Source organism: Mixophyes fleayi, chromosome 1 (assembly GCF_038048845.1).
Source record: "Mixophyes fleayi isolate aMixFle1 chromosome 1, aMixFle1.hap1, whole genome shotgun sequence".
NCBI classification, from domain to species: Eukaryota; Metazoa; Chordata; class Amphibia; order Anura; family Limnodynastidae; genus Mixophyes; species Mixophyes fleayi.
Genome location: NC_134402.1, coordinates 148,372,687 through 148,397,624, shown reverse-complemented (window position 1 = coordinate 148,397,624; position 24,938 = coordinate 148,372,687). Strand labels below are relative to the sequence as shown.

Here is a 24,938-nt window from a genome sequence, read left to right as displayed (position 1 = left end):
TAATACTGAGCACGGTTGCGCTCAGAATGCGTACCTTATTGAATCAGGCCCCAGATGTGCAAAGATGAAAGATCACTGTGTAAAAGGGAGATATCTGCACAAAAGGTGTACCAATATCTAAAAGGGATAACTATATGTAAAATAGGGCTCTCTGTACATTAGAAGAGACATTGCAATGATGGGACAAGATAAGAAAGGAAGGGGGTGATATCTGTGCATAAGAGGGGTTTCTAGGTGGAAGACAGAGTGCCTAGAAAAGAGGGGGAATTGTGTGCCATAAAGGTATTGCCTGAGATGGAAGAGGGTGTCTGCGTAGGGGATAGGTCCCATAAATTGTAAGCTTGCAAGCAGGGCTTTCTTACCTCTTTGTCTGCATTACCCACTATTGTGTTATAACTGTGTTTGTCCACAATTGCAAAGGACTATGGACTTTGCTGGTGCTATATAAATAAATGATTATAATAATGATGATAGGGATCTTTATGCAACAGGGGGGAAATCTATGCAATGCAGATTCTGTCCCCAGTTTATATAACAGGCTCAGAATGAAGCTGCATTCAATTGGTTAATGGAGGAAGTGCCGGCCTGTTAGGTAGGGACTAGTTCATATTTTACACTGGTGTTTAGATCTCTAGATACACCACTAATACATAGTCAACATGTTTCAAGAATTACCGGCAACTTAAAACAAGAACAGCATTATCAATCTTGTCCAGTATGGCTCAAGCAATCATAAATGTGGACAGTGATTTTCAAGGGGACAAAACATATGACACAAGTATCATTAATGAACACATTGTGCAATAGGGCGCAATAGTGGATGGCCAGTGCTTAGAGAAAGCCATGTCAACTGCATTTAAAACTTTTTCATTGATCATCCTTAGGAGAGTTTTATGGAGGCTCTTATTCTGCCTATTTTTCTGACACTAATTATGAGCAAATGGCAGCTGGCTCATTCTAGATCCGCGTGTTCATACATTTAAAAATGTTTTGTAAATCGTACCTAATGTAATATACTGTACTTCCCTTGGATAGATCCTCTTGCAGGGAGAATTGCTGGTTGCAGAGAGGAAGAAGAAGAATATAATAGATAGATAGATAGATAGATAGATAGATAGATAGATAGATAGACAGACAGACAGACAGACAGACAGACAGACAGATAGATAGATAGATAGATAGATAGATAGATTGATAGATAGATAAATAGATAAATAAGATACATATAGAAGCTACATGAACTAACTGTAGAACAGGTCACTAAATGCTGAATTTTTCAGCAGCAAATGACTCGTTCAAACAAGATGGAAGATGACAGCAAAGTGTCACTTCCACAGTATTGGTAACTGATGAGAAATAATTAATTTTACATATCCCTATTTGCATAATTCAGCTAATACAACTCATTAATTTTAAAGCTAAAAATAATTAATATTATTAATTTTGGTACATTCATTATAACATATCTAGTAAGCATCATTTCCTGTAATTTAGTTCTCTACATAAATCTAGATGTACATCTTAATTTGTGAACCACTTGCAGGATAAGACTGATGAACAGATTACCATGTGCCACGTTATGAACTACCCTCTAGGGCAGTGTTTCCCAAACCCAGTCCTCAGGGACCCCTAACAGTCCATGTTTTCCATATCTCTTTGCTGGAGCACAGGTGTATTCATTACTGACTGACACATTTTGAAAGATCCACAGGTGGTCCTAATTATTTCACTCGTAACCTGGAAGACTTGCGCTGTTGGGAGTACTTGAGGACTGAGTTTTGGAAACACTGCTCTAGGGGATCTCTTGCAAATTAGGCCAAAAGCAACCAAACGCTGTCCTGAAACTTATACAGATGGAGCTTAATTGTAGATGAGCTCCTTTCTTGCATCCCATCGCTCACATTGTTAGCTTCTAACTTATTAGCCTTCCTATTGTGTAACAGTGGAATAAGTGGGTTTAATATGCTGCACCCTGGTGAGTCCTCTCGACAGTTTGAGAGGTACCAGATCACACTTGTGTTGCTTAACTGTTAGATCTGTAGGTTGCAAAATGTGCCACCACAAAGTTACCAGTGATTGTCACTGCAGCTAAGTTATCTAACCCCACATGCACCATGTAAGTCACTGTAATCCTAGCTTCAAGCAACAGAAGAATCCTATCTAATCTCTTAATGGGAAAATCAAAGGTTTCCCGCCATGTCTAAGCTTCGCATAAACATATCCCCAGAACCCACCTGTTGTAACAGCAGAATGCACATAAATATCATTGCTCCTAGTTCAGCTAACAGACACCAATGGAAACACAAATCACCAATAATTGTAAAAAGCACATATTTGGGCAACTTAATGAACTGCCCAAACAACACCAATCCATATAAACTGCACCTATTTCTGCCCAAAAATGTCCAAATTCCTATGAAACCACTTCTGCTATCATGTGGATCACATCCATTTTAGAGACTGAAAACTAGGACTGTTGGTAGGTTTGTAATGAACTCTTTCACTGGGGGAATATTGACAAACTCCTACTGCCAAGCATTCAGCATGATTCCACTATCCTTTATTGCTCCTTGAATAACCTTACCTAGGCTACAAATTACCCTGTAATCATGTAGGTCAACTGTGCATGCTCTACTGAAAGATGAATGTAACATAATCATTGGAAGAGAAAGATACAACAGCCTGACAGAAATAAGAGAAAGGAAGGAACAGTCAAGAGAAGAGTAGAACTGATATCAATACATTCTCAAGTAGTAAGAGTTCTTTTTGACACACCAACACAACCTGATTAAGATCCCATGGGGCCCAAGGCAAAACACTGGTTTGGGATCCACTTCCATCCCTCAATTTGTCAGAAAGGAACACATAAAACTAGTTAGAATAATCCAGCCCTCTCAGTGCCCACAGGGCCCTAGACAGGAGCCTATGTTGCCTAATGGTCTGCTCCCCAATAATACCAAAATCTGACAGATGTCCATTGACTCTATACAAAGCCTGCCTTAAAATTCTCCATCCACCTTCTTTGACCTGTATAACATCACCATCTAGTCAACTGCCTATACATGTATCTATCTAACCCCTATTCACAGGATTCAATGGGCACAGTGAACATAGAATTTAATGCAAGATCGAAGACCACTATAAAATTTAGCAACTTTGTTAATCTGTGTATAATAGAATAAACAAACACAAAGCAAATGGCAGTGTCATACAAGTGTGGCCGCAGAGAGAAAAATTATAAACATTCTAATTGCTGAGAAGTTAGATTTTAAGCAGTGTCTTGTGGGCACTGTTCCCAGAGGCCACCAAATTCACAGTATAATATGAAACCTGAGTTTTTTCTTTTCTTTTTCACATACGTTTAGATTCTGGGTCATTTTGAGAACATTGTAGATGACAGGTAATGATCAGCACATTTGTTGAAACCTACAACAAACCGATTGAAGATTTGTGTCTGTGTATAATACAGTTAATTCTGTATTTACCAACACAGTATGAAATTCTGCTTTATGTGCAGTAAACATTCCGGGGTTTTACAGGTTTGATTGAATGTGGCAACAAATGTACTAAAATATATCAGAAACCAATAACTTAATATTAAGTGGTTTGTGCACAAACATTACTAGTTACTTCTCCTAGAAATTAATGAAAATGTGAGGAAGGGTCTTATACAAACATGTTGTGCGCAAATGTATTGTTGATCATGAAAACGAGTGTGCCTAATATAACAGGAAGTTATGTGGCTTAAATAGATTTTCAGCCAAGTCCTGCACATATAAGATACTTGTTTCAAAGGGGACGTTCAATTTTAAGTATGTTTTCCTCAATCTTCTTTACCCCTATTCCATTTTTTCTGTTTTTTAGATATTTGTGGATAATGGATTTTTAGATAAGAGATCTTATACCTTTATGTGAATAAACAAATTTTAATATATACAAGAAATATGATCAATTCAAAAATTTAAGTAGAAGGTATCCTTCAAATATAGATGAACAATTATAAAAAATGGTATTCTCACAGAAATCCACCAATAATGAACATATCTACCACATAAATAGCTGTCCAGTACCTAGCACTCATGGCAGAAATTCTTCCAATGACACCATCTTTTGGTGCTTACATACTGGCGCCCGGTCATAGCATATTCATCAAACACATTTCCAGATAACTCTGCTTTCTCTATTGCCTGTCCTGCAATTCTGAGGCACCGCAACACTTAGGGGGTATATTTACTAAACTGCAGGTTTGAAAAAGTGGAGATGTTGCCTATAGCAACCAATCAGATTCCAGTTATCATTTATTTAGTACATTCTACAAAATGAAAGCTAGAATCTAATTGATTACTATAGGTAACATCCCCCCTTTTTCAAACCCGCAGTTTAGTAAATATACCCCTTAGGTTCATTTAGAATCTGCACAAATGTGGAACCGCACTGATTATTTATTCATGGACCTAATTGCCCTCCTAGAGCAATTAATGGTGCATACACATTTCCTCAGTCCTTGGACTGCCCACATAAGAAGGACATGTATCTGCCTGTTCATGTATGCTGATACACAGTGGCTAAGTGGTTAGCACTTCTGCCTTACAGCACTGGTGTCATGCATTCGATTCCCGACCATGGCCTTATCTGTGAGGAGTTTGTATGTTCTCCCTGTGTTTGCGTGGGTTTCCTCCGGGTGCTCCGGTTTCCTCCCACACTCCAAAAACATACTGGTAGGTTAATTGGCTGCTAACAAATTGACCCTAGTCTGTGTCTGTCTGTGTGTGTGTGTGTGTTAGGCAACTTAGACTGTAAGCCCCGATGGGGCAGGGACTGATGTGAGTGAGTTCTCTGTACAGCGCTGCGGAATTAGTGGCGCTATATAAATGGTGATGATGATACACCTGCTAAATCTACATGGTGGAAAGAGGTTAAAATCCCTTTACAGTCCATCCTACTTTCAATGATTACTCAGTTCATTAATTTCAATTTTTCCATCTTTCTCTTTAAATACTACTCAGTTTAACTAGGATTAGCTCCCTAACTCAAATATCTAAAACATCTCTTTACATCTAAACTAATCGGAGATCTTTCCCAATATATCAAGGACTTTTCACTTAATCCTTAGCCATGAAGTAACCTTTACCCTACCTGCTAGACTGATTGTCTTTGACATATGTTATTCCTTATGAGCAGAAAGAGCTGAAGAATAATATTTGCCACTTAAGAAAATAAAATCTATTTACAGGAAATTCAGAAACAAGAAGAAATTGCAAAGCTGTTTTACGCACATTTTCATATATCCTCTGAATACTTATTCAATCAAATGCAGACACTTTTTATAACACTTTGCTTTAGTTAAGAAGAGTCTATAAACAGAGATTTATAACAATTCATCACAAGAATATAAAACAAAAATAAAACAAAAACTTACAAGGATATCCATATTCTTTCTGTGTTTTCTGCTCATTGGTTCTGGGTGAAAGAGGGAAAATCGGGCCTTAAAAAAAGAAAAGAAACAGAAAAAAAAAAAAACAGAAAAGGAAACAAAAATGTGAATGAAATGAACAAATGTAAAATAATGAAAATAATCATGGAAATAAAAGTGGTTTAATTAAAAGGCAAACAGTGTAGAGAGTTTGTAAATGTGGGTCTTTTGTCTGCTTGACAGCTCTCTCTGCAATTATTACTGAGCAGACTGGATTTCAGAGCCAAATTGTGTCTCAACTCACTAACTGTGGAACGCTTAAATTCTTTCTTCTGTTGAACATAAACGCTAATGGATCTATTTTATTTCAGACATCAAAAGTCATTTGCATATGGAAAAATCCCTTCGCTTTTTATTTGCAATGTGCTTCAGTTGTAAAAAAAGTGTGCTCAGACTTTGATTTGCTCTTTAGTAGAGTACTAGGTTACTGCTGAAAGAGAAAGAATGACGTGGCTGATCTTACGTGGCTCTACAGAGCAAATCTATCTTGGAGATTTTTAGCTGCCTCAACATATTCATCCATTATCTGTAAATGAACATTGGCAGCGTGTCTGCTATAGCCTGGTTCTTATCTTAAAGCTGCCCCGTTATCAGTGACTTAAGACACAACAAAAGCAGTCAAACCTAAGGATGTTCTAAATAAATCTGATTGTATAGCCAGAGATTGTGCTTAATGAAATATGAATGCATGTGACAAGATGACTTCTCTCTCTTTGGTATGTTTATTTACTCCAAGCTATGATGAGATAGAAATATCTAGTGCATGTTTTGGAAAGATCCCTGGAATATGACTGATTTAATTTGAATACTTTGTAGAGGAGCTTTGACAAAACCCTTGTTAACTGATGCAATTTGGAAGCAAAACAAAGATTATCTAATCAATAAAAATACAATTCTCACTATTTAGGATAGCTTTTCCTATGGTAAAGTGCAATGTGACAACAGAGATGCAGAGCAGTAACTTGACAAGTTGCCTTGATATTTGGCATCATTTTAGACAATTTTTGACAACGAAGTTACAAGTAATTCTGGGCGTTTGTAGTCCTTGGAAAACATTACTAAAATAGAAAAGTGTAATCTTTACAGAGACAGAGGCTCGCCATTTTATCTGTCACGGCTGGATCTTTTTTCCTGTGCCCAATGGGAACATTTTGAATTATCTCGAACATCAAAGGCTAATACGGTAAGGCAGTAGGGAACAAGCTGTGGCTGACAATGGTCTATAACAACTTGTACAGTCATTTCATCTGCTGAAGCGAGGATGAAAGACAGGTAATTTCATCAACGTTGAACCCGTAAGAATTGAGCAAGTAGTGAGGAATAAGAGAGGAAATCAAAAGTTATTACACTTTATGTGTTTTCACCAAGGGGTGAGTTTAGCCAGAATTTACCATGGGTACATGAAATATAACTAAGTGTCACAAGACAAAAAGTAGACAGCTGATTTGCAAAAGATCCCCAACAATAGTAAAAAAGTAACATTTTGGAGTGTTCACCAATCTCTAGTGTTTGTCACTGAGGATAACCTTAAGGTATTACCTAGCAACTGTGATAACGTTTTACCTGAATCTGAGAAATATATTTGTTATGATTATTGGTAAGTGTTTGTTATATTATTGTGGCAGATGTCACAGTGGTGTAGCTACTCCCACATCTGTCTCTGTTCCATATTCTTAAGTATGTATTATGCTGCGAAAGTTATTGTACAAACCAGGGGCGGATCTAGACATTTGTCCTACCCGGGGCGATTTTAGGGGGGGGGGGGGGGGGGGGGGGGGGGGGGGGGCGATTTAGGCCCCGCCCCTTTCTGATGTCTAAGGCTGCCAGCGGCTGCACAGTATGTGCAGGTCCGTTCAGCAGTGGCAGTGTGCTGTCCCGCTGCTCTGATTGTGTTTAAAACTAGGGGTGTGCACCGGGCACTTTTAGTGTTTTGGGTTTTGGGTTCTGATTAGCTAGAGGTTTTGGGTTCTGATTTGTTTTGCCAAAACACCAGATGAAAGGTTTTGGTTCTGATTTAGGGTTTTGGGTTCTGATTTATTTTTAAAAAAGCATAAAAAGGTTTAAAATCAAGTTTTTTGTTTATTTTTCACTCCTACGCTATTATTAACCTCAATAACATTCAATAGCAATCACTTCCACTAATTTCCAGTCTATTCGGAACACCTCACACCTCACAATATTGATTTTAGGTACAATATTTGATTTTTTGGTACAGCAGCAACAGTGAACGTATTTTGAAATAGCAGTACCTATTTTTTGGTACAGCAGCAACAGTGAACGTAGTTTGGAATTGCAGTACCTATTTTTTGGTACATCAGCAACAGTGAACGTAGTTTGGAATTGCAGTACCTATTTTTGGGTACAGCAGCAACAGTGAATGTAGTTTAATATCTGATACGCATCTATGTGGACTGCGTAGTGGAGTGGCCCCGGTACCCAATTTGGTACCGGGGCCACAATATATCACCCTCAACTGGTCTGAATTCCACTGCACATATGGCTGCTCCTACATCCTCTGCAGCATATAGAGGGTGTAGTTCGAGCGCGTCACTACCTCTTGTTTTTGACGACCATGGTACAGAGCATTCATCATTGAGATCCCATCAAGTATGTCAAAGACAAACAGCGTCGAAGTGTTATTTGTTGACTTTGTGAACAAAAAAACTGTCCCTGTTGCAAATCTTCTTGCAATGAAGAGTGACTTTTTCATTTAAAGGCTCAAGCTTTCAAGTGTAGTGTTTATAACATCATTACACCAACAGGTAAAAATCCTTTTAATTGGGATAATGGAGCCACAAAGGAAATTGCACATATGTAATGCCCGCACAATGTTACTGGCGTTGTCTGACACCACAAATCCCCAGGAGAGTCTAAGTGGGTTAAGCCACTGAGAGATTATTTTCCTCAGTTTCTGGACTGATGCACCACTGGACTCAGGAAGGACAGAGCACTGGACTGATGCACCACTGGACTCAGCAATGACTTTTTTGTTTTTGTTTTTTATATTTTTTTAAAAGGATTTTTGTAGAATTTTTCTTTTTTTTTTCTTTTTATGGAAGAATTTTTAATACTTTTAAAATAAATATGCACTTAGCAGAACAAAGCACAGGACAAAAGCACCGCTGGACTCAGCAAGGACAGAGCACTGGCAAAAGCACCACTGGACTCAGCAGGACAGAGCACTGGACTGATGCACCACTGGACCAAGCAAGGACAGAGCACTGGACTGATGCACCACTGGACTCAGCAAGGACAGAGCACTGGACTGATGCACCACTGGACTCAGCAATGACTTTTTTGATTTTTTTTTTAAATATTTTTTTAAAAGGATTTTTGTAGAATTTTTCTTTTTTTTTTCTTTTTATGGAAGAATTTTTAATACTTTAAAAATAAATATGCACCTCGCAGAACAAAGCACAGGACAAAAGCACCGCTGGACTCAGCAAGGACAGGGCACTGGACTGATGCACCACTGGACTCAGCAGGACAGAGCACTGGCCAAAGCACCACTGGACTCAGCAGGACAGAGCACAGAACAAAAGCACCACTGGACTCAGCAGGACAGAGCACTGGCAAAAGCACCACTGGACTCAGCAGGACAGAGCACAGCACAGCACAGCACGAGAAATAGCAGGACAGAGCACCACCTAGCAAACCCTCCCTCTTCCCTGATCAATGCCCGAGTGAAGATGGCGGCGGCAAGCGGGGAATTTCAAGGTTCCGAGTATCGCGAGATCCGACAGCGGGATTATGACTCAGAGCCTCGTTTTAAGTTTCGGAATCGGCGGGAATACCCGGACAGTGCTCGGATCTGACTCGGATCCGCGATGTACGGGGGGGCTCGGATTCCAGGAATCTGAGTCCGCTGATCCTTTTTTAAAACACAATCAGAGCAGCCGGGCAGCACACTGTCACTGCTGAACTGACCTGCACAGTGTGCAGCTGTCGGCAGCAAGCCCCTGGTAGGGGGGGCGATCGTCCCGATCGTCCCCCCCTGGATCCGCCACTGGTACAAACAGGCTATTATAAATTAATAACTATATGCTTACAGTCCTATCTTAATATTTTATTGTTTTCTAAAGTGAGGGCTGGTACACAAATGTGCTAAAAAACAAAGCTAGTTTGAAATTTTTACAAAACTAACTTTGCTATTGGTTTAACAGTGCTCATTACTGTATTGCAAAGGTTCCTTGCAGCATAGTCCACTGAACACTTAATAAGTGTACCCAAAATACTCCATGGTATTTTACTGAGTGTTAATAATTCTGAACGCTGCAGGCAACGTCAAACTTGATGCAATGCGATTGCTTGTCAAAAAGTGAGTGTACAAGTCCATCTGCTTACATTATGTTTTGTACTATCAGCACATTTAATAGTCTTTAAAAATGGGTGTTAAGTGCTTACATTAACATGTGTCTGCACAAGGCATATGCTAAGCAAAATACACTTAAAACACTTTAAATAATTGGCTAGGATGATTCCTACTATACCCCCTCTTGCTGGAGAAGCTGTGGTCACAGGGCTACATACCTCCACATTTGGTGGTCCTGTTGTGTAATTGCTCCTTACTAGCACACAGTACTTGACCTTCTAAACAATAAATTTGAAGCATCAATCTCAAAGGATATCAATATCATCCCCCAGAAAACACTCTAAGAAACTAACATCCCATCTTTTTGGCCAAAAGAGTGTTGGCAAAGAATTGGAAAAACCCATTACCCCATACAACTCTCAAACTCTAAAACTATACCTGGAATCGTATATTCTGGCCATGGAGAAAAATCACATGCTGACTTCACAACAGGGGACATGGAAGCTCTATATTAATAACCTATGTACTCCCACACTCACAAGGGCCATACTCAATGATTAGTCACCATCACCCTCTTCTTTATGTTTCAATTCTGTATTTTTCATATTTACTGTCCAATGTCACATGATTGCTCACCTTAAGTCACTTGGTTATTGTCCCTTTGGTCTTGATCTTCCATAGGTTGATTTTTAGACCTGTATCCCCCTATGTCTACCATACCCCATCCCCACCCCACCACACCTATTTTTGTTTCTTTGTCCCCATGTTACAAGATTCAGACTCAAGCCTACTCTTGTTAAAGGTGGGTATATTATATTTTATTTGCAAAAATTGAGTATATTCACTTTCTAATATGTGTTGATTTATTAATCTAACCTGAAAAATAAAGAGTTACAAAAAAATATATAATAATTGTAGCCTCTGAGGTTCAGTCACTCAAGTGCAAAGAGAGATACATCAGTTTGATCTCAAGGTCCAGTTGAAATCAATTTTAGAATATTAACATGATGTTTAATGCAAAGAAGCACTGCTCATCACTAGATAATCATAGCAGATATATCCGTTCATCTCAGCTTAAGGCTAACCATGATTATACTCTTATTAAATGTGTCAGTATCTTTACTGTGGCTGTAAAAATATATGTTTAATCATCAAAGCAATATATACCGTGATCGTATCCATAATTAATTCATTAATTTACACATGATAAGTACATGATAATTGAGGCAGGGGAGTGCCTTAATCATATATTTGAACAAAAAGGGCCATGGTCATCTTCATGTTAGAATATTGAGATTCATAATTATTCCTTTGTGCACCTTTTATCAAATTCTTACAAGTACTGACAAGGTTGTCAGTCGCCTAACTACCAGGAACATGACAAACTGAAATGCTAATTGGCTCCTGTTAATTATATAAAAATGTGGCAGTTGGCCTTCCTGTGATAAGGAAGTCAGGGAAATGTTGTCACATTACACTCAGCAATAGGTAATGGGGTTCCATCCTATGTTCTATGCTCATCACACTCTGTGTCTTATACCATATTGCAAGAAATACATTCCTGAAATTCCAAAAATATATATTCAGATATTATGCTATTTAAGTGTCTCATGTCATATCCACAATAATAAGTAATGATGACCACTTTGACACCAACACATTTTATTGACTAGGGGCCTGATTCATTAAGGATCTTAACTTAAGAAACTTCTTATTTCAGTCTCCTGGATAAAACCATGTTACAATGCAAAGGGTGCAAATTAGTATTCGGTTTTGCACATAAGTTAAATACTGACTGTTTTTTCATGTAGCACACAAATATCAACTTTAAATTTTAGTGTACAAATAAGCTATCAAGTATGTGTGTGCTACATGAAAAAACAGTTAGTATTTAACTTATGTGCAAAATAGAATACTGATTTGCACCCCTTGCATTGTAACATGGTTTTGTCCAGGAGACTGAAATAAGAAGTTTCTTAAATTAAGATCCTTAATGAATCAGGCCCTAGATCATTTAATTGATGTGTGAAATGACAATCTATCTCTGTCTGTCTGTCTGTCTTTTTCATGCATTGCAAAACTATACTGCCTTCAAGTCCAGCTAAAACTCTTTACAGATATGCACAACACTGTCCTCTATGACAACAAGAAAAAAAAAGAAAGCCATGCAGCCATTAGATGTAAGCCTTACATATATACAAGCACATTTGTAATATGATATAAGCTATTGGTTTCCTTGCAGGGCATATTTTTTTCAAATGTATTTTTATGGTACATTTGACTAAGGTCTGAGCACTACCTTGTATTTAGACTTCAGCTCCTGCTCATTTAGGATGTCCTCGAAGTGGGCGGGGACAGAACAAGCTGTAACCAATCAGATCATTGGAATGTGCACTGGAACACGTGAAGACTCTTGTGGTAGGCAGTGACCTGTTCACTTGTGATTATATTACTGATGGCTGGGCTATATATGACAGGGACAGAGTCATGATGTGGGGAACAGAATGAAGGAATGTGGAAGCCACAAACAGAGATTTAACAGTAAGAAGGAGTAGGATTCCCATCAGCAAAGAAAAATAATGTGAGGATACCATCAAACTGGTGTACAACAACTATGTTGTCAGCTGCACCTATATATCAAGCAAAGTTTATACATTCAACTTGCATTCTTCATAGTAAATCATGAATGCTTTGCTTGTTATCATTTCATTAGAGTGCACATTCAATGATATATAGCTTGATATATTTTTAACAAACATCATGACAGTTGTTCAAATACTCTACAGTTATTGTAGTTTGAAAATGTAAATGTTAAAGTAGAAATAGCAGAATTTGTAACTAACAGATGTTTGAAAGCAATGCTCTAAAACTTGAAGGCAAATTATACATCTGTAATGCAAAAACATCAATAAAATAACTCATGTGTGAAGGCTGAGCAAATGACAATAATATGTGATAAAAACTAAATAACTATCAAAATCGTTCAGAATATATGAGTCATTATTGGTCATTCTTCCATATAACTAGACAGCCACTATGAGATTTCATTATGCAACCTGGGTTCAATTGAACTATATGTCTGTTTATCTGTCTATCTATTTATCTATCTATCTATCTAGCTATCTACTTAGTAATCAGTAATGGCAAGGTAAAAAATGCATTTTTATTTCATTTTTAACACAGTCAAACAAGCAAATGTTTATTTGGTGAATTAAAGAAAACAATGCGATATTATGCTATTTAATAAAAAGTACTTAATGTTATGTTTCAAATACTGTGGTTCATATATAACTACTTATTTACACAGGTTTAGAAGTGTTGTGATGATCAATTTAGTGGGAAAATAGTTAGTTTAAAGTTTACAGTCTTATATATTACATTTGTGGCTTATATACTAACCATCAGCATCATATTTGATGCTTACTTTAATGGTTTGGATAGGTCTATGTTTCACTTTAAAAGTTCACAGAAATAGTTGGCTGTCTTATTACTGAATTGCATATAGTGAGTTAATATACAGTATGTTCTTTAGCAAATGCTTTGTCTAAGCTTTTAATTGATTGAACGATAAAACATCTTTTAATCATTTATTATTGAACTAACGAACACACATTTTAATGGGCTACCATACCTCAAAAAAGGTACGCTAATTATCATTAAGCTGTATCTGACAGGCATGGATGGAATATAGCCTTCAGTTTCCAAAAGTATGTTTTATATAGAAATTCTCTTTTAGGAGTCATATTTTAAACAGACTTTTTACTTAAGAAAACACTAACTGAATAGCAAAATAATCAAGAAAAGGGATGGTTTGATGCATATGAGATCTGACAAAATGTTATATTGAGAATGTATGGTATCAACAGTTCAGCATAATTAAAAAATATATATCATCCTCCCCAGGGCAGCACTAAATGTGCCAAGATGGATAGGAGGTGCATCCGTTGCATTTGCGACTGAGCTTAGGGCCAAAGTTGCACTATGCTGTGACCCCAGGGTTAGATGAAACATGGTGTAACACTATTTACTAAACATGGGGCTGTAATGCTATATATACTGTACATAAGGCAGCACCATAATCTAGGCATGAGGCTATAATTCAGCTTTTAATATAATATATACTGGACCTGACATGGGTCAGCACCATAATCTAGACATGAGGTTATATAAAATACTGGGTTTTCAGCTGTAATATACTATATTCTAGACATGACATAAGGCAGTATTATATGCTGGACATGGAGCTATATAAAATACTGATTGTTCAGCTGTAATATACTATATTCTGGACATGACATAAGGCAGTATTATATGCTGGACATGGAGCTATATAAAATACTGAATGTTCAGCTGTAATATACTATATTCTGGACATGACATAAGGCAGTTCTATATGCTGGACATTGGGCTATATAAAATACTGGGAGTTGAGCTTTAATATACTATATTCTGGACATGACATAAGGCAGTACTATATGCTGGACATTGGGCTATATAAAATACTGGGTGTTCAGCTGTAATATACTATATTCTGGACATGACATAAGGCAGTACTATATGCTTGACATTGGGCTATATAAAATACTGGGTGTTCAGCTGTAATATACTATATTCTGGACATGACATAAGGCAGTACTATATGCTTGACATTGGGCTTTATAAAATACTGGGTGTTCAGCTGTAATATACTATATACTGGAGATGACATACAGAAATACTATATGCTGGACATGAGGCTATATACTGGTACTATACTCTAAATAGGGTTGATTAAAATCCAGGGTTCAAGGCTTTATCATATGTTAGCCAAAGAGTTGAATTATATGTTGGGCATGAGGTGTACTATATGTTGTACAATGGTATATATCATACAGTGTACATCTGGAGCTACATAATATAATGATAAATGCCATAAGTGATTTGGTAAATGCTGGGAGAAAAAAGTCGATAAAGGATGCACAGGAGCGTAAAACTGTTTAGTTACACCACAATGATGGTGTGCTAGAGAGAGGAGCTTGGACACACGTGGTCCACAACTACTTATTTATAATGACATAGGACAGGACAAGCTCTAAATTTGACACTAACAGCATCGCAACAGTTCTGAATTGCAATAATATTCTGCGTGTGTACTTTAGCCATCCATTGTTCTATATATAATTCTAGAGCATGCAAGGGTACAAGTAGGGTTGTCTGAGTAAGTACTCAGTGCCAATGAGTTGAAATGGGTGGCGTTAGTGTGGCAGATATATATATTTTTATATATTGCTCTTGATAGTAGAGCAATACATGTCTGGATTGTGTAATCTCTAAAGCCAAACTTTGGTTTCCTTTTTATCTCTCTTACAGATTTTTAAGATGTTTTATGTAATTTTCAGTCTGGAAGATTTTCTCTATTTTGCCATACCAAAATTGGAAATATGTAGTGCATTCATTATTTTTTTGCTGATGATTTGTTAAACACATAAACAAGTACAAACACAACTAATATATCTTTGCTATGGGTGTTGGTACAGACAGATTCAAACTATGGACCACGTGCAAACCTTCTCTTCCTATATGCAGGCACTGGATTGGGATTGCAATGCCGATTACCAATAAAGCGGCAACATCCTATTACTTTCTTTGTTAGATGAGTGTGATAATTACACTACGAAGCTGGAATAGTATACAAAATATTTCAGAGAAAGGTGGTAAAGTGATCAAGGGAGATGAATAAAATAACTGGGAATATATATGGCTTACATATGAGTTACTACAAAAAAACTATAATGAGTATGTATAATAATAACAATTCAATATAATAAAAGAAATTCCAGTTTTCCCAAGGCAGCAATAAGTGGGCCAACACGTTCAGGGAACCCCAGAGTATTCAGTGTGGAATTCTGAAGTTAATTCCAAACTCTCTTAATACACAGTTCCAAATTCATTCTCTGCTTGACTGCAGCACACAACAACTGTGATGTGTGAACAGGCAAAAAATAAAATCTCTCAATGTACACTGTGAATTCATCTTACATGCAGAAATTCAAGGTACAAAAATGATTCCGCCCAGGATAAACCTAGTGAATAATACCATCAAACCATGTAAATGTTTCCAATAAGCTCTTGGTGTTACATTGGTAGATTAGCAGACCAATTGTTACAACTTTTTCTGATGGAACTGCAACGTATTTTGAAGTTGTTTTTAACCTCTTCATACGCTGGAGATTAATGAGTCTGAACATACACTGGACTGAACTCTCAGAAATTGTTGCTGTACACTATAAAGCAGATAACCTTTAGTGCTGCAGAGATCCTGATATCCTCCCAGTGGTTTCCAATAGAAAGGTAACAGAACAAATAAAGATTAAGGTTTTCAAATAGTTGCATCATCATTTTGGGCATATGAATTTAAAACGAATATGCATCTCATAACGGCATAGAGCAGAACTAGTATTAAGATAAAAATCAGTATGAAAAGTATACTGTGTTTTCTAACTTACTTGATGTTGGGTTATAAACTAAGCAAAATGTATTCCATTAGCCAAGAGAATCTACATTGTTGCCAATACTGGAAATGGTGGCCTTGGTGTACCGAAGCATTCCCCAAGTGGGTGAAATTATCAGTCAAAACGAAACCAGCTACATATTAAATTAGCTTATTTATCTGAAAAATGGCTGAATATTTCAATTGGAGAAGTAAGTAATAAAATGGATTGGGTTTTTATTACTTAATAAACATTATTGAGGTAAATCCAGTGGTCATAATGTGGTGTATACGGTGGTATGCCATACCGCCAACTCTCCTACTGGCTTCATTGTAGTACTATCAAATACCATTCACTTACATTCCTGTTACATTTATCAAACCACCACTTCCAAATTTCCACTTCAACCACTGGGTAAACTATGTTGATGCAATGTATTTTGAAGCGATATTGGTCTGTGCAAAATAGTAACATTATATTTGGCGGTGTTTGGTTTCATGAAGACCAAGTTGCCCAAACTGCAGGTTTGAAAAAGTGGAGATGTTGCCTATAGCAACCAATCAGATTCCAGTTATCATTTAGTTAGTATATTCTACAAAATGACAGCTAGAATCTGATTGGTTGCTATAGGCAACATCTCCACTATTTCAAACCCGCAGTTTAGTAAATATACCCCCAAATGTTTTAACTTCCTGTTCTATTATCTTGCAGTAGCTAGACTTTCTATATCAAGCCTATCCTTCAGTGGCATCTTCACACTGCACTCTCACAACAACTGTAAAAAATATATTAATAGCCCATGCTCAATATTCTTTGGCAACTTGTTCAGTTTTAGGTCCCCAGATAGGACATAAGGCCACCCTTTGTGGCTGGACGAAAATAAATGTCATCTCCCTTGATGAAAAGAGATCTTTACTGTGAAAGCTGTGACACTGTAGAATGCACTGCCACAAGAACTAGTACATGCAGACACATAGACAATGGACATTTCCCTAACAAAACAGAGCACACAGAGCTGCTGGAACTAGTAACATAATAGTATGTTGATCAAGGGAGATTTCTGTTGTCAATATGAGGTAATAAAGGATTTTTTTGCCATTTACAGTGAATGACACCTTGTTTCATAGAGTTTTATTTACCTTCATCTGCATCCACTATGGAACTATGTATGTGACTATGCATGTCTAGACATCTTCTAAAGGTATGGGCTATGGAAGCTATGGAACTTATCAGAACTCCCTATATTTCGTTCCTTTAATACTATTAAGTCCAAATAATAGAGGACAATAACTCTGGTATGTAGTAAGTTTAAATACAACATCAAAAATGAAAGCCGGATTTTAAATTAGGTACAGGTTAATTTTTACCTTCCGCATATTAGCCTGGCATGGAAGGCGAGGGGGCGCTACAAGCGTATTAACCATACGCTTGTAGACTCCCGAAATTCGGGTAGGTCTCCCGACTCCCTGGAGAGCAGCCAAATATGCCGCAAACAGCATCATGCTGTCAAAATGACGCGATTCGCTGTGAATTGCGTCATTTTGGCCCCGCCCTGCGACAAAAACATAATTTTGTCGTGGGGGGGGTCCAAAATGACGCGATTCACCGCGCCCCTCCCCTCCCATCCTCAAACCACGCCCCCTGCCTGGGATCTCCCTGAAAGAAGTATAAAAAGGTTGGCAAATATGGTATTAACCTAGGGCGACTTAAACCCTTGATCAAGCCCTCAGGAGGTTTTCTATATCAAGAGCACTCTGTGATGATATCTCACACACAACAGTCTTACAACAACTCAGTTACAGAAAGTCGCTCATATCTACTAAATTGGCAATAGTGGTGCATCTTTGATGCGCCAGGGACCTTTAACTATGTGACTCTGCAGATAAATATAAAATGCATACTTCAGAATTCTGTTAATTATGACACAGAAATATTCATATATGTGACAGTTACAAGATCTTGCAGGAGCTGAACAGATGTATTTAGAACGAGATTTGATTAATTGGGAACATCAAAACTGAGAATGCAAAAAAAGTACTTCACACAGAAAGATCACTCTCATTACCTGAAGTCAATCACATTCACATAGATCCAGTAACATTATTAACATCAATTAAAATTAATTCCGCAGTCATCCACATCACATTAGCTAATAGTTTTCATTTCCCGTGTACTTCTGCTACCTACAACAATTTTATAGCTCCTTTCATTGTATTTATCATAATGATTGCCTTAGTGGGTAGCAGAATAAATTCCACTCTTTCTCTCTGATGCAGTTATACGTCTTGACCCTTACTGGCATTGACAAACACCAGAGTTGATAGGATATGCTTTTTAAAGCTGGTGATTTCATGTTAATTATACAAACGACTAATTTTACTAGTTTACTCTTAGCTGGATTCCTGTTTTATTTCTTATGAAAGCATTTATGTGCTTGTGTGCTCACAGTAGTTCTGGAGACTGTCAGACAGTGACGAAAAACAATTCTTACTTGGCCAATAAACGGCCATCAGATTAAGTCACCTGGATCAATCACCCAAAATTAGTTGTGGAAATAGAAACCATTTCTTGTAAGAAACGCATGAAATCCACTTTTAAATCCATGTAAAGAATTGCCCCTCTTTACATCCACTGGCAAATAATTCCATAGTTTTACTACCCATACAGTGAAGAACCTTTTTCTATGCTGATGTTTAAATTGTCTTTCTTACTGATGCTACGGATGGTCCCTTGTCGTCCTGGGTATGAAAAGTTCATCAGAAAAATCTGACCTTGGATATATTTTTACATAATAATTACATCACTTCTAAGGCGCCTATTTTTTTCCCAAAACAAACATGTCCCATGTATTTGTAACCCTCCAAGTACCCTTATATCTTTTTTGTAGGCAGGTGCACAAAACTGTACACCATATTTTTGTCCTGATTTGTGTTGTTTTTACAGTAATAAAGCATTACAGTCCATCATTTATTTGTAGAGTTATTTATTGTTTATTTTTGTTTCACATTCCTTCCTGAAAACGTTATTTTTTTACCTTATCTCTGTCAAATGAGTTGTATGCTCAGAGATGGCTAAGCTATTTTATAAGAAGGGATTCTATCTAAAGTAAACCTAGGGAAAGAAAAAAATAAACCCACAGGCCTTTGAGCTAAATATTTGCAATTTAAAAGACTAGGCTCTAGCAGATTTTAATAGGTATACTAGAATCCGTTCAAGAGTTTATCTGAAGAGAATAGTATCCTGTCAGAGTTTATTGTTGCCTAAGTCAATCTACTCCCTTCCATATAGAAGTCCCAGATTTAATGACTCAACTCTGCAGCAACCTAAGAAGATATGAACTCCTGCTTAGTAGAGTGTTTGCCAGAGAGAACATCAGTTTGAATAAATGTGACAGCTGAGCTCTAGCAGAAATACCACGGTGAGCATTAGACAGAATCTACGGCTGTATGTGTAACATACTGTAATTACTTAAGACAGTGAATACTTCACCATTTTTATTCAAACAGAAATCAATATTTCTATGGATTGTGGATTTGTTGCGGCATATACACATCCCGATGAAGATCATATTGATCCATCATGGGGATGTTACTGAAGTAAGTGATGGATGCACTAATCGAGGGGCATAAATGCGACAATAATCCAATTAAACCTTTACAATTGCATTTATGTAGTCTGTATGAAAATGAATGTTAGTTCCCTCTGCATCTGAACCACTACTGTCAGGAGAAGTTTAAGAAAATGAGATCAATAAATAAGAAATTGTAACAGGGCAAATGAAAATTTGTTTTTCCTGCTGGATTTTCTATCTATGCAGATATGAAAATAATAGCTCACACAGGCATAATTTACATGCTGTGCAATTAAACAAACATGGCTAATTCTAGAGTATGGAGAAATTAGTCCCCAGACTTGCTTTTATATACTGAAACAATGAACAAGTAGCACAAGATTGTTATGTAGTCTCTAAACAACCAATTACTGTACATATTTGAAAGGCATGGTGCCTAAAAACCTGTCTAACTGTAAAGTTGGAAACATCAGAACATCAGCAGTTCTTTAACATGCTAATCATTATTATTATGTTAAGCTATACTGGTATATGGACAATGTCAATGTTATCAGTTATAAAAGGACAATTGTACAGTCATATTTAATGTCACAATTTAATGACTATTTGTGTATAAACATACAGAATCCCGCAACACAGGTGCTACCAGCAAAAGTCAATCGCTAAAACTGCTTAATAATGCTGTAATCTCATTTGCATTTATTACAAATAAATGTTAAGCTATGTGCCACTTTCATAGTTCAGTGAGACAGCAAAACTTACCAGGCGATACCCCCCAAACACCTCCGACAGGCACTTTTTGCTGGTAGTAGCTGAGTGCTGGGGGTTCTGTGTTTTCTTCCCTTTTGAGTTACTGTTGCTACCTATACATTTGATTGAGCGATCTTATATATACATATAGGACCTCATTTAGAGTCAGACGCAAAGTCAGTTTAAGAAGTGTAGGAGTGGGAGTGTGCCGCAGCTTGGTAGGGTATTACGAGTGGCAAGCAACCCCAGTTGCGTCCCACTCTTAATACCCTATTGAGCTGCGAGCAGTTCCTGCAGCTAGCTAACGCTTGCGCCACCTAATTCCTGCCGCAGAGCTTTAGCCCTGTTTTGACGTGTGTTGTGTCTGCGCCTCACTGTGACTAGGATGTATTTACATGTATTTACAATTCCGAATTTCTCCCATTCTCTCGTAGTGAGTCGCAAGCTGTCGCAAGTGTTAATTGCGTCCAAGACGCAGGCAGATTTGGTGCTTTCTGCACATGCGTGATAGTGTTTTTTGGTTAGATGGCCTAAAACAGACTTTGCGTCCGACTCTAAATGAGGTCCATAGAGAGTATCTACAGAACTTATTTAGGGGCCTATTTATTATTAAACAGTGATAGGACTAGTTTTCTATTGTTGCTTATCGCAATGATAGACAACTTCCTATCACTGCCCTTTACCGTCACATTTCGCAATTATTTAAATAAATAAATAAAGCCTTCCTTCAAGTATTCTCCCTTGCTATTGACATCCTGAGATGGCATCAGTGATAGGAGGACAACGGGGGTACAAATACTCCCACTGTCCTTGTTAAATAGACTTCCTCATGCTTGGCATGGGGAAGCCATAGCAAGAGATACCCGGCCATAGAGCTTAGAGAGCCCAATGTGCTAATTTAACACATATATTGTACACCTTATTCCAGGACACTGGCGTTCAAATCAGTGGATTTTCATTGCCATCTATCAGCAATGCTGCTTCTATAAAAGCTTTTATTACAGAATAAACCTGTAAAATAATGTCAATACAACTCACCCTGCAAACCTGCACAAATGGCTTTATTCTGTCCTTTAATGTGAACACAACAATGTGTGCAATCCGCTGTGAGCTATTTTAGATAATCACACTTTAGCCCCTTCAGTATCCCAGTAAATATGAAATGCTGAAATTATTATATAAAAGTGACAAAACTAATGACAGCACCCAGAAATAGAGAGATGAGAAAAAAATAAAGACAGAGGGAAAACGAAGCAACTTGTTAGCTTCAGACAAAGCTATAAAGCATGACAAATCAATCTTCTCAGCAGTGATGGATCATAGAGCAGGATTATACATTTTTGACTTGTATATAGGAAACCATTAAAATATTACCATTAAACTCAGACACTAAGGAGCTGGAAGCACCCTAAGGCTAAGAATGTCAATACTCAACTGTGTTTTTTCATTACGGAATTCTGTGTTACAGACTTTTATAAAAGAATGATGGTAATAGGAATCTCTCCTGAGCTCATGTCATGTAAATGCATTCAATGGAACAGGCAAATCTGGAAAATACATCTTATGTATAATATCCTATTTCCATAAATAGTGATCCCTATATGTGTTATATTGCATTTACTGAATTATAGTGTATAATAACTCCCGCAAGGAAGAAAAGCTGCCAGAAAAGAAGGGAAAAAAAAGCGACAGCCGTAGATTGTAACATTCTGCCATTTAACAAAATCTAGGTAAAAAATGTGTTTATTAAATAATAATGGTTTATTAAAGAAACAGTTGCATATATGTTTGTACTGCTGGAATAAGTCTAAGCACTGAAATGTGACATTGATAATAGATAATTGGAAACCACATTGTGGGGGGTTATGTAGAATCTTGCACACAATGCGGTATGCTGCACATAATGCGCTTTATACGTCAGCCCTCTCTGTCTGTCTGTCTGTGTATGTGTGTGAGTGTGTGTCTATATTAGGGAATTTAGACTGTAAGCTCCAATGGGGCAGGGACTGATGTGAATGAGTTCTCTGTACAGCGCTGCGGAATTAGTGGCGCTATATAAATAAATGATGATGATGATGAGCACATGCCCACAAAACAAGAGATATGGGTGCTCCCTTATAAAGACACATCTTGCACTTACGAAGAAGGGGGCATGGAAGCGGAGGCAATATATATGGGCTTATTGGCGTAAACGCTACTTATGTAGCCTGAGACTCAGACGCGCACTGGTCAGGAGACAGGAAGCTTGCGGGAGCTCGATCCCTAGTGTAAGTTATGTTCTGACAGTGATTATCATCAGCTAAGATGCATCTAGCTCAACATACCTGTGTAATGTATTTATTTTGGGATGTAATTTATGTCTACATTTTAGATGGAAATTGCAGTCAACTCTACATGAGGCCATGTATGAGTGAGCACATTTTGTATACTTAGTAGAGAACAGGTGTCTCACGAGTATAAAATGCTCCAAATCTCAATCTTTCAAGCAAATGACACACTTATAGTTGTAGCAGCACTGGACAGATATATATGTTTGTACTGATCACTAACTGGTCAGCTTCTAGTCTACACACAGCAACAGCAACAGCTCCACAAATGCACCTGACTACACGTCCTAGCGTGTTCTGCAAGCTGACATATCTCAGCAGAATGTCTGTCTCTATGAATCAGAACTATGACTGATATTATTACTTTTAACAAGTTCTTCAACAGCCACTGTTGTTATCTAAACACTATATATCCCATGGTGGACGAAAGCATTCCAGTCAATAATGTATATTTGTCTCATTGGTCAGGTAAAACCAAGAAGACATAATTTTTACTTGAAATAAATAAATACTCTAGTAAATAGCACAGTGCAAACACAAATACACAAAAGGATTTCAAACAAGGAAAACCAAAAATCCAGAGATTAAGAAGGATCTATGGTATTAGCAGAGAACAAGCAAAGCATGCCGCTAGTATTTATCAGTTGTCCTTACTTTGCATACATAATCCATCAGTGCAGTTCTTGGACTGTAGAACAGGGCCCTCACAGTCTTTCCCTCCATTTCTTGGTGGAGGGTTTGCACAGTCCCTGCGGCGCCAATGTGTGCACTCTGTCCCACAAGTTGACCACTTGCTCCATCCTGTCCATTCACCATCCTCTAAGAAAGGTTAAGAAAATTGCCATGAGAAAAATATATATATCATATTCCACATGCTGTGTGAAGTTACAAATAGTCTAAGGAGCATATTCAATTGTTGGCATTACAGCCCAAAGTAATGCGCCCCACGCACTATTACCGTCATTACGGTAATAGTGCGCGTAAATACCGTTATTACGGTACTTTTCCATCTGGATTTCAGCTCGCAGCTCAGGGAGCTGCGAGCTGAAATCCGGCTTAGTATTACCGTAATAACGGTAATACTTTTTCCGCGGCGGAAACCGCCAACAATTGAATATGTCCCTAAAATTGATAAAACTCCATAGTTTAAAGATATGTTTTATATGGTATCACTGCTCATATACTCTATGTTATGGTCACTTTGTAGGTTGCTCTATCTGTTATTCTGTTACCACTGGCTAATTGCTGGTAATGTCTAATAAAGTCTACAACAAGTTAAAGCCTCCTTATAGAAGTTACAATCATGTAATTGTTTTTGTAATAATTAGGGTTTTCACCAAGTCCCTTCAGTGAAATAAGGCAATAGACAGGTGAGACTGGCTTTAACAATCATGTGGCGGACATTTGATATTACCTGGACACAGTGTGGTGCAGCTTATCTTCTGAACACTTTGTCCATCACAGACAGATCCACCGTTGAGTGGCACAGGATTCGTACACATTCTTGTACGCTTCTGGAAACCTTTCCCACACCGATTGCTGCACACAGACCACTCGGTCCATGTTGACCAGCCACCATTTACTAGAAACAGCCAAGATTCAAATATTATTATATACTAATAAATATCATGTAGTATCAACATATGTGTGTGGTTTACAAACAAATGAGGTCTCTATTATACATTTTTTTCACAGCATAAGTGATCCAGCTATATGAATGTGTAACTAAAAAATAAATAAATCACTGTCTTGAAAGTTTTGGAAAAAAGTAAAGTGGGGAGTGGATGTGGTTCTCTTTATGTTAATGTAGTGTTTTCTTGTACAATGCGTGCGTGTGTTTTAGATAGGTGCATATCTTATTATTTACGGGATGTGTGTGTTTCTATGTTATAGTCCAATAAGTGAGAAGCATTAACAAAGAAATGGCCTTTGTTCAATTATGAATGAATTTTAGTGCAGTAAGTCAGTGTATTAGAACAGTGTGTTGGAGTTGTAATGCAGCACTGCACACAAAGGTGGAACTATCATAGGACCT

At 37.5% G+C, this 24,938-nt stretch overlaps 1 protein-coding gene across 2 annotated transcripts in view; it reads right to left on the bottom strand.

The window, feature by feature from the left end:
• Positions 1 to 24,938, bottom strand: part of UNC5C (unc-5 netrin receptor C) — a 270,066-nt gene that overhangs the window by 33,149 nt on the left and 211,979 nt on the right. Inside the window, exons 7-9 of one of the 2 annotated variants that reach the window (XM_075201521.1) lie at positions 24,318 to 24,485; positions 23,558 to 23,722; positions 5,420 to 5,485 (exon numbers count right to left, since the gene is read on the bottom strand). In XM_075201521.1, coding sequence (XP_075057622.1) covers positions 5,420 to 5,485; positions 23,558 to 23,722; positions 24,318 to 24,485 — 399 coding nt within the window. The remainder of the gene's footprint in view (positions 1 to 5,419; positions 5,486 to 23,557; positions 23,723 to 24,317; positions 24,486 to 24,938) is intronic. The other variant, XM_075201530.1, reaches the window with a different exon arrangement.